At 37.6% G+C, this 19273-nt stretch overlaps 1 protein-coding gene and 1 pseudogene across 1 annotated transcript; one reads left to right on the top strand and one right to left on the bottom strand.

Moving 5' to 3' along the window:
- Positions 1-1405: 1405 nt before the first annotated feature.
- Positions 1406-4731, bottom strand: LOC143605219 (uncharacterized). Its single transcript, XM_077081422.1, has 9 exons — positions 4591-4731; positions 3500-3560; positions 3274-3406; positions 3059-3182; positions 2281-2337; positions 2074-2170; positions 1773-1980; positions 1611-1671; positions 1406-1524 (listed from the first exon to the last, which is right to left on the bottom strand). The coding sequence occupies exons 1-9, from the start codon at positions 4714-4716 to the stop codon at positions 1459-1461; spliced, it is 933 nt and encodes a 310-aa protein (XP_076937537.1). The 5' UTR covers positions 4717-4731; the 3' UTR covers positions 1406-1458.
- A 6728-nt stretch (positions 4732-11459) lies between these two features.
- LOC143605220 (ubiquitin C-terminal hydrolase 13-like) lies at positions 11460-18900 on the top strand (annotated as a pseudogene).
- The last annotated feature ends 373 nt before the right edge of the window (positions 18901-19273 follow it).

Raw genomic sequence — 19273 nt, 5'->3', positions numbered from 1 at the left:
CTTTTAAATTCTTCTGCCCTCGATACCTTCTATGAATTCGAGGTTTTTTTGGATGCTCTCATACGTGTCTGTGGAATTTCTCATTTCTCAAACTTTGTTGACACTCAAGCTAATCTTTATTCTTGTGACAAAGATTCTTTAGTTCGTTTTCCTTTTGTCTTTTCTCTCACAATTGGGCGTTGTGGTTCGTTTGGTGCTTCGTTAGCTTTTTCATTGAGATCCACAAAACGACATGCATCCAACCACTAGTCGTGTGTCCATGTGTCTCGAACGATCTTATTTTTGAACCACTGTTTTGTTAGAGCATTTCAGGCACCAACGCTCACAATGGTGGAAGGGATGGTCGATGGTAATGGCCGCAACAATAACAGTGGCGACGAATAGTGAGGGTGGTGGCTGATCTTAGGTTACATACCTACATATCCTTTTGTTGAATTCTTTCATAATTTAAAAGAAATGTTGGATTCCTTTACGTGAACAAAATTATGTGAAATAGACTATAGTTACAATTCACTGCTCAAACATAATAGTGTTTCATACGCGAGAACTATAGACGAATTGAATAGGCTATTGTCAGGGAATAAGAAAGAAATAAATGAACACTGTGTGTAGTTAGAATGTTATTATTAGATCAAAGCAAGAACAAGAAGAAATTTATGAAGTATTCTCAATTTAAGCTCATGCAACATTGGTAATTATTGATAAAAATATCAAACAAGTCTATTATAGACATGCACAATAATAGGTTTCACAGGATTAAAAACACATTATTTTATGGTTTATTGGATTGTAATAATCTCTATTGACTGGTAGTGACCGATAATAATCCTTATTCACTTTATCGCCACTGGCGGTCCCAAATTTCAAAAAGTTGCCCACATTAAAAATGACTTAACATCGTTATACTTTTTTCCAAATTTTAAGCTAATTTTTTAGGGCTTTTGATAGAAAGGAGAATACGAATCGATTGATGTAAAACTTAACTCGAAATGGTGATCCAAACGACTTAATTTTTGTTAACTAAAAGTTCAAACACACGGATTGAAGCAAAAATCAAGTCGTTTGGATCACCGTTTTGAGTTAAGTTTTACATTAATCGATTTGTGTCCCCCTTCTCATCAAAAGCCCTAAAAAATTAGTTTGAATTTCAGAAAAAAATATAACGCCGTTAAGTCCTTTTTAACAGGGGATCATCGAAGACCAACTTTTTGAAATATGGGTCCGCCAGTGGTGATAAAATGAATAAGGATTATCATCGGCCAATACCAGTCAATAAAGATTATTAAAATCCAATAAAACTTATTTATTAACAGTGCTAACATAAGCATTTGTATTTCAACATTCAGAAGCTTCAAATGTTTTTGATTTCTGGGTTGATCCCAGTCACATATTCTATAATGCCATTACCGTAATAAATGTTAAACCATCCAAAAGTCGTGGAAATTACGTTTTCAAATTTTAATCACTTCCGGGAGAAAATAGCTCTGAGACGAGCTTCACGACCCCAGACATTGGTGCGTCGTCCTGCAGAAAAATCATTACTTTTTTAACAAAAATTGTTGCAGTTATTATATACATGTATGTATGTTTGTATATATATCGACACTCACTAGATACACAATGTCATAGCCTTTGCGGTATATATCGAGAGAGTTTTCAACGTTTTGATTCCTGCAGAAAGGCAATAATATAATTACAAATTCGCATTTTTGGATGCCAAAAGATTTAATTTAGTAATGGCTTGAAAGAATAATAAATTAATAACTACTTACAAAAATCCAACAGAAATACGAGTTTCGTAATCCAAACCATCAGACATTCTCAAATCTCCCATATGATCACCAAGAAGTAGCACATTAGTTCGTTTTCTCAGAGACGCGCTATCGATCATTTGATCATCGGTTTCACCCAACTGTTCGTGCAAAGATGCAGCCATCTCAAGCGCATGCTCGTTTTTATTCAAGCTGTGAATCAACTTCCCTGTGCAAATTTCAAAACTAAATCAATGGTTAAAATGATTAATAACGTTATTAAAACATATTTATTTACATGTCCAAGTAGAAGCTAAGTTACCTGTAAAAGATACTAGGTTACCATTGTCGTCAAATTTCATCCGGTTTGATACGATCTTAACATTTTTGAAAGTTCTATGAAGTTTTTGACGAAGAACCTGATGACAATCAGAATAAACACCATAGTTAAATTAGTAGTTACTAGTTAGTAGGATACTATTTGCCAGCTGGCATAAAAGAGTGCTGACATGGCTGTGGTTTAACTTACCTCTTCAATAATATCTGCTAGTCCTGCGGAAAATACGAGAACCGGAATGCCTCTTTCCTGTACACATAAAAGATATAGCTTTACTTACGTTTTCATAACCAGATAATGTCATAAATAATTTAAAAAAATACATAACTAATTTAAAACAAAATGTAGATCGAATACTTCATCTTTTAATGTAAATTTGCAATATTAACAAAATATGAAACCTGGAATTAGGGGTGTGCGTGGTGCGGTTTTTGGCTAAAACCAAACCGAAAACCAAAACTTCGGTTTTTGGAGTTTTTGAAACCGTTCGGTTTTTTCGGATTCCGTTTTGGTTTTTTCGGTTTTTGCCATTTGAGCTTGAAAACTTTAGACTATTATACATTTGATAAAAAATATTGAAGTTACATATTTATTAAATTCTTATAAATTACTTAATATAAAATATAAAAAAACAAAAGGTTAGCAATTCGCTTCGGTTCGGTTTTTTTTACATGCAAAACCAAAACCGAACTGTCAGTGCGGTTTTTACAAAAACATAAAATCAAACCGTCGGTTTTTGTTTCGGTTAGGTTTTTTCGGTTTGGAATCGGTTTTTTGGGTTTCTTGCTCACCCCTACCTGGAATAAACAAAATATGGAGCCTGAAGTGATAAATGAATCAGTAAAGAATTTTTTATTTTTATTTTTTTTGCAAAAAAAAAATAATAAAGGAAACTAAATCAGGTTCCAACCACACGGTTCAGTTACGTAGCCGGTACTAAAAAAGATGTCAAAAAACGCTAAAAACTCGCCTCTAAAAACTCGAAAAGCTCAGCAACACCGTCTCTGAAAGCAATCAAAGCACTAGATACGGAGTTTCTTATCGCATCATACGTAAGACCTCCTTCAATAAGGAGATCATGTACCTTACCCCACCTGTGAATTAGAAAAAGGAACATAATCAAATTTAAGTACTAATAAACTTATAAACGCGTTTAATATTTAAGTGTGTAAATAGTCAACATACCATTCTTCCATGAGCTTCGTTTTCTCATCGATTGGAAGTTGCGGGTCGTATTCTATCGGATGATAATAGTTAAATAGTTCGTCTCTCTTAGCATTGTACTCAGGGTTCTCTTGTTGTATGAGCCCGTGACTTGCTACATATATAATTACAAAACACTTTAGTTGCATTAAGAAACACATAATTATAACAAAAACATTCAAAGTTTATAAAGAAACCATGAGCATACATTGTCCTCTGCATGCATCAACCCAAAACCTTGTCAGTGTATTATCAAAATCTGCAATTACCTACAGTTTAATCAACAAAACGGTAGCAAAAAGTTAGATCAAGAACCAAACTATTTGCAGACTGATGGATCACATTTTGTTTTTTAGATTGCATTGCCAATAAGGGTGTGCACGATTCAGTGAATCTGGGTCGGTTTTGGGCTAAAAGGCTATTTACAAAAAAAGGCTAAAAGCGAACAAAAAACCGAAACTTCAGTTTTGAAAACATTCGATTTCGGTTTTGCCATTTGAGCTAGAATATTTTAGGCCGAATTTGTTTTTTGCCCAAAATTACAAATTTAGGCTGAAATTATTTTGTTAATTAATACTCCGTAACTAATTGATTATTATACATTTAGAGTAAAATATTTTGATTACGCATTTATCAGATTCTAAATTACTTATAATAAAAGATAAATTACTTTGATAATTAATAACTATCTGATTATTATACATTTGGACTAAAATATTTAAACTACACATTATTTTTTTTGGAACGGCCAACAAACACAGAATGCCTAGGTACTCCATACGGGGTGACCCAATGGCAAAAGGTCACCCGCCAGCTGGCCCAATCCAGCCGTACGGAGCCCTTAAGCGTCTCCAAGTTATCTCCAGCTCTGGGGGAAAACCCACCCGCCCGAAGGCCCACTGGTGGTAAAACCCGAACGCCCTCAGGATCGAACTAAAGATCACAAAGATCCCAGGCTTTCTTCATTGAGCCACACCCGGTCTTTCTTTATTTAAACTACATATTATTAAATTCTTATAAATACTTATAATAAAAAAAATAAAATCTACAAATTTGGTTCGGTTTTTATTTTTTTAATACATGTAAAACCAAAACTGAACCGTAAGTTTGATTTTTACAAAACATTAAAACCAAACCATCGGTTTTTGTTTTGGTTCGGTTTTTCTGGTTTTATGCAACCCCTAATTGCCAATAAGACTAAAGTTAGTAACTTATGAACACCAAAACTACGAGTATTACAAAAATGGTACCAATAAAAACCCCCAAATTGAAACGGTTAACTATTTACAAATAAAAAACCTGCAATTTCGAGGGACCCGCGAGGCGAATGGCGGCTTTCTTTTGGTGAAGCAGGTTAGGATTATCGATGACAACATTAGAAGAATTACAGTTAGACCCGTTAACCATTGTTTTAGTTTGATTCATGCTTCTTGCACCAGTTTTGGACCCTGGAAATTAACAAGAAGAAGTGGGAATTAATGAGTTAGATGCTGCTTTATGTGCACGCATTGGAAGTCTGTAACATAGATTAAAGGTTTAAGACTGATTGCTGTTGATATAGGTTTACAAAACCTGGAAGTGAAGTACCTGAGAGACGATGAGAAGATTAGAATCAGACACGACTATAACGGGAAAGTTATAAATAAAATTAAATTGTTAATACTCTTCTTGTATATATATATATATATATATATATTTTGGATATTGAAACATAGATATTACGTCAACATGTCAGGTAGGTACGCGAGACGCTCAAAGGCAAAAAACAAAAGCAAAAACCTAAAACGCTCACAAAACTAAACGCTCAAAATACGGTCTTCGTGAAAAAAGTGAAAAATTGATTGATTAACCATCCAAAACTGTTTTTTTCGGTGAACAAATGATTGATTGGATATGTATTGACGATTCCGAGATGTTTAGATGTGATTTCATGGATCGATTCGTAAAAAATGGATCCGCGTACGTAATGAACGTTAAGGCATTAGTGTATTGGATCTTTTCACTGTATATATATATACATATTAAAGAGTTAAGTGCCGTTTTAGTACCTGTGGTTTGGCCAACTACGCAACTTTAGTACCTATTCTTTATTTTGTGCAAATGAGTACCTCAGTTTCAAAAAACCTTGATTTTTAGTATCTTTTTTAACCCCGTCAATTTTCATCCGTTAAATCCGGGGTATTTGTGTAATTTTATTATTATTTGTTTTTTTCTTTTATTTTTTCTCTCATTTTTATATTGAGAAAATTATGATAATAAGAATAATAATAATCATTATAGCCATCTTCAGATCTTCATCAGCATCCTCAACCAAATTCATCCTCATCACCATATTCAAACACACAACCACACAAATGATTATAGCCACACAAATAATAACAATCATTATAGCCATCTACAGATTCATCCTCATCTCCATATTTCATACATACAAGTTCTGTACTAGAATTTAAAAAATAACATAGATCTAAGGTGTATTCTCTCACACACAGTGTGTGTGTTCTTGGTGTTCCGGAACCCTTTCCTTCATCATCTTCATCTTCATTCCTCTGTAATGAACAACACCCACTTCAACGTCATCTCGCCGGAGAAGGCAAATACCCTGACCAAAATACCCTTCCCTCATCATCATCTTGTGGGTATCCGGCGACGGCGAAGATGGATCCGCCAGAGAAAGTGACGTTGGGCCGTTGACGGTGATGCCGTGGAGGAAGTCCGACCACCATTGGTACGGTGAGATGCCGAGGTTGGGTGTGTCGGTGTCGTTGTTGAAGAGGCGGGTGATTAAAGTATTGAAACATGGAGGAATGATGGTGTTTTGTGAAGAAGAAGGGGTTTAAAGACGGGGAGAGAGAAAAGGAGGAAGAAAAAGAAAAACAAAATATATAATAGTGAAATTACCCAAATACCCCTAATTTAAATAATGAAATTACGCAAATACCCCAGACTTAACGGATGAAAATTAATGGGGTTAAAAAAAGGACTAAAAATGCAAGTTTTTTTAAACTGAGGTAGTCATTTGCACAAAATAAAGAATATGTACTAAAGTTGCGTAGTTGGCCAAACCACAGGTACTAAAATGGCGCTTAACTCCATATTAAAAATTCACTTTTTTATTTGTTTGCAAACGAAATTATAAAAGTGACATTGAGATAAGTACCTGGGACCCACTTTCAACCAATCCAAATACGACACGTGTTAAATACGGTTAAACTTAGGATTCGACTTTAGTTTATCAGCCAACATGCCTGACTCTCGCTGGCTTCGAGATCCGTGTTTTTTCACTTAGCCGACTCATATTTTCTCTCTTAGCCCGCTCCAACTTGACTCGTAGGCTAGAACTTCTTAACCGTCTTCTTTTCTTCCTTTAGCCGCTAAAATTACATAATTTTACCTCCCCAATTAAATACTTAGCCGGCTTCCCATTTTCTCTCTTAGCCGTCTTCTTTTATTTTTTTAGCCGCATAAATCTTGCCCTCAAAATTAAATACCTTTACTTACTGCTTTAATATTTAGCCCACATATGCTTTTTTTCTCTTAGCCGCTTCTTTTTTTTCTTTTGTATAAATTTAGCTGCGATATTAAATGCTTTTACTTACGCAATTAAATACTTAGCCATGTTCTATTTCTTTCCTCTTAGCAATCTTATTTCTTTTCTCTTAGTCGGCATATTGTGTGCCTACTATCAAGAATATTGTAATCGTAATTTATTATGTTTTGTTATTATTAAGTTTTTTTAATTTTCAGTTTTAATGAACATTTTCTTTTATTATTTTTTGTTAGTCAACATATATATAATATTTTTAATCAATGAGGAAAAATAGATATTGTGTTGTAAGAAAGTAAAAAACTTTGATAAAGTGACGAAGGTTTTATAAGTTTTATAAAAATATTAGGTAAAAAGATAAATTTGGTAAGTAACCACATTTAATTTTGCGGTATGCGGCTAAGAGAAAAATAAAGATGATGAATAAGAGAGAAAAAGTAGAAGCAAATAAGCTAAGCACTTAAGTGGGTAGGTAAAAATATTTAATTATGTGGGATATTTTATGCGTCTAAAAATGAAAAGAAGACAACTAAGAAAAAGAAAAAAAAAGGAATCCGCCTAGGTGTTAAATTGACTAGGTAAATTATTTAATTTTAGCGGCTAAATTTATGCGGCTAAAATGAAGAAAAGAAGACGACTAATTGAAGTCTTAGCCTACAAGTCGAGTTAGAGCCGACTAAGAGGGAAAGGAATGAGCCGGCTTAGTGAAAAAACATAGATCCCAAAGCTGGCTAAGAGCCAGGCTTGCCGACTAAGAAACTAAAATTGTAGGCAAAGTATAGTCGTGTTTGACCTGTGTCGTATTTCTATTAGTTGAAAGTGGGTCTCATATACTTCTTACAATTTTCAATGCCCAAAAAGTGTTGGCTAAGGCTTGATCGCCTTAGCCAGCTTCCCTGACATGACGATTGTGTTGGACCAAAATCCAATTATTAAGAACATTAAGCTAAAATAGACATGTTTATCTTTTAAAATATTTGATCAAATTTGTCTATTATAATTTATATAGTAATTTTTCCTTTATTAAAACTTGAAAAGATTTAAAAAAATAGATTTCTTGAAAATGAAAGGCTTGTAAGAATGCTTATAAAAGTATATGATATATCGTTTTGAGTATCCACAACGTGGGTTGTAGGCATCTTCTAATGTCCGGATGAGGTGGAAATAGTGTGGATGGAGTTGTAGAGGGATATCTGTTCGGGTGGGGTTTGTCGTTATAGATGAGAAGCAGACTATGAAGTAGGGGCCTGCGCCCTCTCTCTCTCTCACACACACACACACACACACATACACATGGTATATATTGCTTTAATAATTTTAGCGGGACTTGCGGAGGTTTAGTGATGTAGAAAAAGCATGGTTTTTTAAGAAAAATGTGGAATATGACATGACGTCGATGTGATGATTTGTGAAACTCCAGTATTGCTAGCGCTCTAAGTGCCAACCAACTTTTAAAAAGATCATGGTATGTCAAAGTCTTCAAGATTAAATTTAAATCACAGGCGTTTGAAGTTATAAAAATCTTCTAAAAGCAACAATTGATTGATGGCGGTTATACACATTCTCTCATTCGTTTAACTCTGTACGTCACTACTAGAAAAAGGGTGCCATTGCTACAGAAATTTGTGACGCAATATTTTGCGTCGGAATTTGCCACACATTTCCGACACATTTTTGACAGAAAGTGAAATCCAAATTTTATGTCGTACGTTATGACAAATTTCTGACACAAACTAAATTTCGTCGGAAATGCGTTGGAATTTCTTACGCAATTCCGACGCATCATTTTAATAGTGTATTTTATTTCTTATATTTACATGATAATACAACTTGTGTCGGAAATGCGTCGGAAATTCCAACCCATTTACGACACAAAATTTTAATTCCGTAATTTTGTTTTTTTAATAAGTTAAATTAAATCATAATACAAAAAGTGGCAGAAACGTGTCGGAATTTCCGACGCATTTTTGACACATCAATTTTATTTCCTAATTCTAGTTTTTTTAATATGTTAATCGAAATTATAATACAAACTGCGTCGGAAAAGTGTCAGAATTTCTGACGCATTTCCAACGCAACATTTCAACTTTGTGTATTGTTTTTGTTAATACGGTAAGGTAAAGAAAAATAAAAATTGCGTCGGAATTGTGTCGGAAAGTCTGACTAATTTCAAACGCAAAATTTTAATTTTGTACTTTATCAATATATTTATAAAGTAATAATATAAGTTTCGACACACTTCCGACGCAACGTTTATTTTGTTGAAAATGCGTAGCAAATGTGTAGCAACTTGCTACGCAATTCTGACGGCCTAAGTATGTTTTTCGTTTAATTAGACTCCAACGTTTATTTTTTCATCCATAATTTGTATGTCTTCACTATATGGGGAATACTTTCATTTCCCTAACTTATACATATTATACAACTGCGTACATACATGAGTAGCATTATCAGATTGTAAATGTCGTTATAAGTTAGAGTTTTAATGGCACATACGTACACAAACATTATAATATGTATAACTTTGTGAAGGAAAAGTATTTCATGTATAATGAAGTTTTGTAAAATATGAAATAAGGAAAAACGTCTTAACCTCGAGAAACAAATAAAAATATTATACTACTTATAAAATTATAAAAGAGTGTTGTAACTTATAGGCTCTAATGGTACACACATATGTATGTAGATATATAGTATGTATAAGTTTGGGAAGTGATAGTGTTTCATGTATAATGAAGTTGTGCAAAAAATGGAGTAGGAAAAACAACGTTTGAACCTCAAGAAACGTAAACAAAAAATGTATTGCGTAGGAAAGGTGTCAGAATTTCCGACACAATTCTGACACAAGCATAATTTGTGTTGGAAATGCGTCGGATTTACTTTAAACTCTTTTATCAAAAGAGATGAAAAAATAGGTGTCTACTAGAAGAATCGAACCATGGTCATCAACTTATTCAATGATCAATATAACTAACAACCTTACCAATTGCACCAGGAGTCACACCTATTAAAACTATAAGTTAAATATATATCTAATTAAAACTTAATGTTTAGTTGTCCTTTCTAATACTTAGCTTTTAAAAGAAAAACCAAACCCATCGCTTCTCCTCTCTACCTCTCCCAACGCTCGACGCCCCTTCCTTTCTCACCGTCAGTTTTCGCCAGTCACAATATCTACCACATCCATTCTTCGCTCTCTTTTACTTTTGTTTTATTTCTACACATAGCAAGAAAGGGATCTACAGTTGACGACGCTTCAAATCGACACGTTGTTCTTCTATTCCATGATTTGGATACAAAAACTCCTTTAGAAGGTGTAAAGGTAGCAAACTTAGATGCAATTACTGCTTCTACAGTTAATAGGCCTATGGAACCGGTTATATGCTATTCTTAATTATAGTTATCATGTGGTGTTTGTTTACTAATTATCGTACATGTTTAACAAATTTGTAGATTCAAGTTCAAATGGAAGTTGAAAGGAGAGCATGGAATGCCATAATATGGACAAAGCGATGCAAAAGGAGTAGAAGTGGCCGTAATTTTTTGTTCGTGATTCTAGTAGTTTTTTATGTTCAATTTTAGACATGTTAGTTTGTAATAGATTTGTGATGACTTTGATTATATTTGAGTTTCAATTGGCAAAAGTTGTTTTGTGAGTGAGTTTGTTGTTTTTTTTGTATAACAGGTTTTGTGGCTTTATTGAGTATTTCTATATAAAAAAAAAAATTTAAAAATCTGGATTATTCTGAATTTGAAAATAAAAATATATTAAAAATATAAATGCGTTAGAATTGTGTCGGAAAATAATTCATATATGCGTTGGAAAATAATTCATATATGCGTCACATTTGTGTCGGAAAACAAATCAAATATGCGTCGGAGCCGTGTCAAAAAAAATTTATAAATGTGTCGGAATTGCGTCGGAAAACCATTTATATATGTGTCAGAATTGCGTCGGAAAACCGAAAATTAATAGCGTATCTATAATATATATAAACGAAAACATAAAAATCCTAAGTGTCGCGATGCGATCGCTTCCCCTTTTTTTGGAGTCACCAGATTTGCTTGATTTTTGAATTGAGTCTTCTCATGCATTTGACCCGAATTCATGGGTATGGGTCTTACCAAACCCAGATATTTCTTAAACGGGTTATAACATCTCCATAAATAAAAAATTATTCTCACCTAATTATTGATGTAAAAATCCTATAAAATAGGATATATTAAAAAATTAATATCTTATTTATTTTATAAAAGATGTATATATTATCTAAATTAAAAAACCAATTTGATAGTAAAAAAAATAAACGGGTCTTGGGTCTCATCAAACCATAAGTATATTATTAACTTTCATAAGTATTATTTATAATTAAAAAACCAATTTTATAGTTAAAGAATAAACGGGTCTTGTGTCTCATTAAAACCATATGTTTTTAAACCGAGTTATAACATCTCATTTATTTGTCAAATAATTTATCATCAAACCATAAGTATATTATTAACTTTCATACAATAAAAAATATAAATACAAAAAATAATTAAATATTAGAACAAATAATATAAAACAACTCCCGTAATACAGGGGGATAAAAACTAGTATATACATATACGGTAATATCAATACGAAACCGGTTATGTTGGCCTTAAAAGTCTAGGCTCTACTTGCTATGTGCATTATCTCCTACAAACCTTATACCACATACCTTACTTTCGAAAGGTTGGTGATATCACTTTTTACCTCATCAATTGATGCTCACTAAAAGTATAATATTTGACACTCATGTTTAACTTTTCAATCAGGCCGTCTTTTATATGCCAACAACTGGGAATGATATGCCATCTGGGAGCATTCCGCTGTCTTTGCAGAGCTTATTCTATAACCTTCAGTACAGTGATACTAGTGTCGCCACCGAAGAGCTGACCAAGTCTTTCTGTCTGGATACACATGAATACTTTAAGAAGAATGATGCTCAAGAATACATCATGGTTCTCTTTGAGAAACTTCAAGAAAAAATGAAGGTATGCCTATTTCCGCCATCGAACATGAATTTTGTTAATTTTTTATTATTGCCTGGTTATGTATTTATGTATACTTGTGGTTATACACTTAGGGCACTGTTGTAGAGGTTGCAATTCAACAATTGTTTGAAGGACATACTATGAGATATGTCGATTACACAAATATCGGCTACAGATAAACAAGATTACAAAATTTTACTTGTAAGTACATTAACATTTGTAAGAATAAACTTGTTTTATATATGTTGATTGTAGTTCTTTTATCAACACATATATCTTGTGTCAGATCTTCAGCTTGACGTCGAAGGTTGTCGCAACGTGTATGATTCTTTTGACAAATATGTAGAAGTAAGGCAACCTGAAGTTGAAATTAATATATATGATCAGGTCAGAATCATTTCTTAAATTTATTATAAATTTACCTATTTTTCTATTATAAATTCAATCATGTGTTGTTCTTCACAGGATCTGTTTGTTGATTTCCCACCTGTTCTAGTACTGAAGTTAAAACGTTTCAGATACGATGATTCCATGGAAGATACAGTGGTGAAGGTCAGTAACTTTGACCCTTATGACATGGTTCAGTTCATGTGAAGGCCGCGGTTTGATATACTTTCGAATACGTTTTGTTGATTCTTACAACAATACCTTATTTGGACTTTTTATTGTGAAATTATTCTATTGGACAGATAAACGACGATTATAGATTCCCCTTGCAACTTGATCTTGATATAGTGGATGGAAAGTATTTATCACCTCTGGCAGACAGAAGTGTTCCCAATCTTTACACTCTTCACAGGTATCAGAATTTAGTTGAGTATTTTGCACCGCGAGTTCATTATAGATGAAGTAACTTTCATTGATAAGTAGTCATAAGATATATAGCATAACATAGTAACTAGTTATATTAGTTCTAGAAAGTAGAAACAGTTAGAAAGCAAGCCAAAATGATTATTATTTAAATTATGGAAATATGCAGGAAAAACCATTAACTATGCTAACTTTTGTGAATAAGTTGGCTTTTTATTTTCTTGTCTGATCAATATTCAGTAATTCAGTTCTATGTTATTTTTCCAGTGTTTGGGCTCACAGTGGGGATGTACATGATGGACATTATGTTGCCTATATCAGGCCGACGCTCTCTGATCAATGGTATGAAATATCATGTGTTTGACAGCTACTACTGAACTCTTCGGTTTTTTATTTTATTATCCGGTTTTCGATCTAAAAATACGTTCATTCATTCATACATACATAATAATTACATACATGACTGAACAAAGTAACATACACAAATTTTGAATCTTGATTTCACTAATTTCATCCTATTTGTTTACAATATAAACCGATGTTCCAAACCAATGCAACGTTTGGATACGACTGATTACATGGTTACGATATCAACAGTACTTGACATTAAGCTATAACATTAATTTAATACTTACAATAATACATACAGATATTAATGCAAAGTCATATGCACAAACACAAACACACACACACACACGCAATCTATCACATGTTTCTTTAATGTGTTGGCTGAATTTAATATCTTGTAGGTTTAAATTTGATGATGAACGCGTGATCGACACAAATATGAAGAGAGCATTGTTTGACCAATATGGAGGCGAGGAGGTGATTTGGTGGATGATATAACTGATTTATTAGCATTCACTTCACTTAAACTTATATATAATTCATGAATATATGTTTTATTTGAAACAGGTAAATTATTATACAGAGAATTCAAACGCGTACATGCTTGTGTATATACGTGAAAGTGACAAGGCTAATATATTTTGTAATGTGGATGAGATGGATATGGCCGAACACCTTCGAGTAAGAGTTTTATTAATAAATTTGGTATTCTTATTAGTTTTTGTGATCTTACTAAAAAATCACATTGAACCCTTAATTTTATCCTTTCAGGTAAGATTAAATGAAGATGAACCGCATTTGTGTACAACAATAAAGGTTAATTTCCAATTTTCGCTCCTTAGAACTACTATTGAGATTCATGAAATCATTACTTACCTTGCAATATGATGAAACTAGGTTATTCGCAATAGTGATATTTATGAGCAGGTTGGGAAACAAATATATTTTGATCTAGTGGATTTTGATAGAGTCGGTTATTTTCGTCTCCGAAAACATACACCTTTTGCTCTTTTCCAGGTACAATATTTGGTTATATTTACATATCATACACAGTTCAAATTGTGTTTTGTATTGTGCTATTTTTTAAAATCTGAAGATCTGAAAAAATTTGCAGAATGCATTTGCTTATAAAACGGATGTACCAGTGCGACGACAGCAATTTTGGCTATGGGAAAAACGCCAGGGTCCAACCTATCGCCCTTATCGTCCATTGACATCTAAGGAAAAAGATAAGACTGTATGCACTTTTTGAACTCTGCTTAAATTTGGTTTAAAAGGTGTTGATTAGTTACATAAATAAACTAATTACGTTAAATATTTTAGTGAATCTATGGATCAAGATCAATGTCACTAAGATCTTTCAATCGTTACTAACGGCAATTTAGTTGCAATTTAACTTTCCGAAGAGCTGCATCTATGCATTTATATAGGAATTGTCGAAGCACGAAATGGAATCTGACCTGACTCATGATGGAGCTTCCACGGATTTCGAGATGAATGAACCGCATCCTGGTCTGCTGATCCTCTCCTCCGGCTGCTCGCGATCTGCAGTGGCGTTTTGGGGGTGTGGAGGTGACCGCTAAGAGATCTTCAAGATCTCTTGTTCACAGACACAAAAACTGGTGGTGGCACCTACTGAGCATGACCCCATGATAAGGAGGTGAAGACCTCCTTATATAGAGTCTCATGGCCACCATCATGATACCCTAATGGGCCTAGCCCAATTAGGGCTACCTCCACAAACCTCCTCAGCCCAATAACAAATGTATTAGCCCATATAATAAAACAAACCAAATATAATAAATTTAGGATTGTAAACCGGGTTTAATACCATACCCCTACAAGCCCCCCCAAGTCCAGCGTTGCTCCTGGGTGCGCAAGCGCTTAGGTGGAGCGTTGGACTTTATAAGGTGTTAGGGCGGTTTTTTCCCTTTTATTCGGCCTTATCTTTATTGTCTTGAGTCTGGGAGATTTTCTCCATGATGGTGACGCGTTGTGATCCTTAAGATAATGGTGGTGTCGAGTTATAAGGATAATAAAGCTTTGCGCGCGAGAGGCGTCTTACGAGCTGAGAAATAAAGCCTGCGCGCGAGAGGCGTCTTACAAGCTGGGTAATAAAGCATGCGCGCGAGAGGCGTCTTACAAGCTGAGCAATGAAGCCTGCGCGCGAGTGGCGTCTTACGAGATGAGAATAATAAAGCCTGCGCGCGAGAGGCGTCTTACGAGCTGAAAATAATAAAGCCTGCGCGCGAGAGGCGTCTTACGAGCTGAAAATAATAAAGCCTGCGCGCGAGAGGCGTCTTACGAGCTAAGAGTAATAACTGAGCTGGCGCGTGAGGCGACTTACGAGCTGTAATAATAACTGAGCTGGCGCGTGAGGCGACTTACGAGCTGTAATAATAACTGAGCTGGCGCGTGAGGCGACTTACAAGCTGTAATAATAACAGTAGCCTGCGCGCGAAGCGTCTTACGGGTTGTAATAATAATGTAAACCTGCGCGCGGGGCGTCTTACGGGCTGTAATAATAATGGAAACCTGCGCGCGGGGCGTCTTACGGGCAATGAAAGTAATGATAATAAAAGCTGGCGCGTGGCCGACGGGTTTATGAGGATTCCCAACCTTCAAGTATGGCGGGGAGCCGTATGGGAAATTGAGGATTCCCAACCTTTAAGTATGGCGCGGAGCCGTATGGGAAATTGTGAGGATTCCCAGCCTATGGCGCGGAGCCGTATGGGAAATTGTGAGGATTCCCAGCCTATGGCGCGGAGCCGTATGGGAAATTTTGAGGATTCCCAGCCTATGGCGCGGAGCCGTATGGGAAATTGTGAGGATTCCCAGCCTTCAAGTTTGAGCTAAGACTCATATTTTTGGGCTAAGGCCCTGACGTTTTAGAGTTAAGACTCGTCAACGCGTTTGAGCTTGGAGCTCACGCATGTATGTTTTACTTCGCTTTCTTTTTAATTTGATGTCAATATAATGTTGTCATATTGCTCAAATTAGTAAAAGGAAGTGCGAAACATGTATGCGAAAACTTGTATGCGGTGGCGCGAATGCAAAACTGCTGCGCGCTGTGGCGCAGAGTAATTGCCTAGGCGCGCGCAGCGCGACCCGCTGAGGCGCAGAGTAGTTGCCTGGAGCGCGCCCGCGCGACCCGCTGAGGCGCAGAGTAGTTGCCTGGAGCGCGCGCGCGCGACCCGCTGAGGCGCAGAGTAATTGCCTGGGCGCGCGCGCGAGCCGCTGTGGCGCAGAGTAATTGCCTGGGCGCGCGCGCGCGACCTGCTGTGGCGCAGAGTGATTGCCTGGGCGCGCGCGCGCGTCCCGTTGAGGCGCGGAGTGATTGCCTGGGCGCGCGCGCGCGATCCGCTGAGGCGCGGAGTGATTGCCTGGGCGCTGCGCGCGACCCGCTGTGGCGCAGAGTAATCGCCTGGGCTCGCGCGCCGCGACCCGCTGTGGCGCAGAGTAATCGCCTGGGCGCGCGCCGCGACCCGCTGTGGCGCAGAGTAATCGCCTGGGCGCGCGCGCGCGCGACCCGCTGTGGCGCAGAGTAATCGCCTGGGCGCGCGCGCGACCCGCTGTGGCGCAGAGTAATCGCCTGGGCGCGCGCGCGCGACCCGCTGTGGCGCAGAGTAATCGCCTGGGCGCGCGCGCGACCCAAAGGTTTTGAATATCCACATCAGGTAGGTTTTATGTAAAACCAACAGATCTGATAGCGTACTTGATGCTTGAGCATGCTTGATGCTTGAGCATGCTTGCTGCTTGAGCATGCTTATTGCTTGAGCATGCTTGCTGCTTGAGCATGCTTGATGCTTGAGCATGCTTGATGCTTGGGCATGCTTGATGCTTGGGCATGCTTGATGCTTGAGCATGCTTATTGCTTGGGCATGCTTATTGCTTGAGCATGCTTATTGCTTGGGCATGCTTGCTGCTTGAGCATGCTTGATGCTTGAGCATGCTTGATGCTTGAGCATGCTTGCTTGGGCATGCTTATTGCTTGAGCATGCTTGATGCTTTGAGCATGCTTATTGCTTGAGCATGCTTGCTGCTTGAGCATGCTTATTGCTTGGGCATGCTTATTGCTTGAGCATGCTTGATGCTTGAGCATGCTTGCTGCTTGAGCATGCTTGATGCTTGGGCATGCTTATTGCTTGAGCATGCTTGATGCTTTGAGCATGCTTGCTGCTTGAGCATGCTTATTGCTTGAGCATGCTTGATGCTTGAGCATGCTTGCTGCTTGAGCATGCTTATTGCTTGAGCATGCTCTGCCTTCATGTCTGGGGGCGCGCGCGCGACCGCTGTGGCGCAGAGTAATCGCCTGGGCGCGCGCGCGCGCTGTGGCGCGGAGTAATCGCCTGGGCGCGCGCGCGCGCTGTGGCGCGGAGTAATCGCCTGGGCGCGCGCGCGACCCGCTGTGGCGCGGAGTAATCGCCTGGGCGCGCGCAGCAGCGACCCGCTGAGGCGCGGAGTAATCGCCTGGGCGCGCGCGCGCGACCCGCTGAGGCGCGGAGTAATCGCCTGGGCGCGCGCGACCCGCTGAGGCGCGGAGTAATCGCCTGGGCGCGCGCGAGCGACCCGCTGTGGCGCGGAGTAATCGCCTGGGCGCGCGCGCGCGACCCGCTGTGGCGCGGAGTAATCGCCTGGAGCGCGCGCGACCCGCTGAGGCGCGGAGTAATCGCCTGGGCGCGCGCAGCGCGACCCGCTGATGCGCAGAGTAATCGCCTTGGCGCTGCGCGCGACCCAAAGGTTTTGAATATCCACATCAGGTAGGTTTTATGTAAAACCAGCAGATCTGATAGGGTTTATAAACCTATGAATATGAGGTGTGGCTGCTGCTCGGACGAACCCAGATCTGAAAACCCAGATCTGAGGGTTTTCCTCAAAAGCTCATTTTCTTCCTGTTTCTTCCAGATCTGGAGGTATTTTCCAGGTCTGAAAACACAGATCTAAGGATTTTCCCCAAAAGCTTGGTGGTTTCCTCCTGCATCTTCCAGATCTGGAAGTATTTTCCAGATCTGAAAACGTAGATCTAAGGGTTTCCCCAAGAGCTCGGTGGTTCTTCCTGAGATTTTGATGAACGGATCGGAGGGCCGAGAATAGAGGCCAGTGTGGTTCATTGCCGTCCCACGGATGGCGCCAATGTCGAAGCACGAAATGGAATCTGACCTGACTCATGACGGAGCTTCCACGGATTTCGAGATGAATGAACCGCATCCTGGTCTGCTGATCCTCTCCTCCGGCTGCTCGCGATCTGCAGTGGCGTTTTGGGGGTGTGGAGGTGACCGCTAAGAGATCTTCAAGATCTCTTGTTCACAGACACAAAAACTGGTGGTGGCACCTACTGAGCATGACCCCATGATAAGGAGGTGAAGACCTCCTTATATAGAGTCTCATGGCCACCATCATGATACCCTAATGGGCCTAGCCCAATTAGGGCTACCTCCACAAACCTCCTCAGCCCAATAACAAATGTATTAGCCCATATAATAAAACAAACCAAATATAATAAATTTAGGATTGTAAACCGGGTTTAATACCATATCCAAATGCTTGTCTTTGAGTTTTGTCCTTTCATTATAATTTGGTAACTTTTGTCTAATTTAATGTGATTTAGGTTGAATATATAAGAAAATTTTCAAACAGGGTTAAAAACGCCGAGCTTCATTTATATCTTGAAGAAGACCTCGCACGGGTAAGATCTCAACGATAGCTTTTTAATTTTAATATTTGCAATCCATTTAATTTTCTTTTGTATGTAGGACCTGCTGCCATTCCCTCCACCGGAGAAATCGATTCTTCTTTTCTTTAAAGTTTATGATCCTTTAAAAGAAAAGCTTCGGTATATATCGACCCTCACTCTATATATAATAATATGATACCATATATGTACACTCATATACAGGAATCAAGATCATGTTATCATATACTATAACATCCTCATACTCACATACTGTGTATATACAATACGGAATCAGCATTGATTATTGCTTTTAACAAGCAGGTTTGTCGTGCACCGTGAAGGCTACTGGAAAGCTAGGTGACATAGTGTCATCGCTAGAAGGATTTGCTAGCTTTAGACAGAGTAGTGCTGAAATAGCACTATATGAGGTCAGTATTATATATTTTGTTCGGTATATATCGTATACACATTTTGTTATGTTTTAATCTTTACCTTCATTATGTTTCATGTAGGAAGTGAGTTCTGAACCATTTGTCATATGTATACCCCTTGACAAGGAGCTTACTTTTGAAGAAAACCAGGTA

Source organism: Bidens hawaiensis, unplaced genomic scaffold, assembly GCF_021521415.1.
Source record: "Bidens hawaiensis isolate Kalapana, Puna unplaced genomic scaffold, B.hawaiensis_p1.1 tig00068708_1, whole genome shotgun sequence".
In the NCBI taxonomy this organism is placed as follows: Eukaryota; Viridiplantae; Streptophyta; class Magnoliopsida; order Asterales; family Asteraceae; genus Bidens; species Bidens hawaiensis.
The sequence above is the reverse complement of the archived record's forward strand: the minus strand, read 5'-3'. Positions and strand labels throughout refer to the sequence as shown.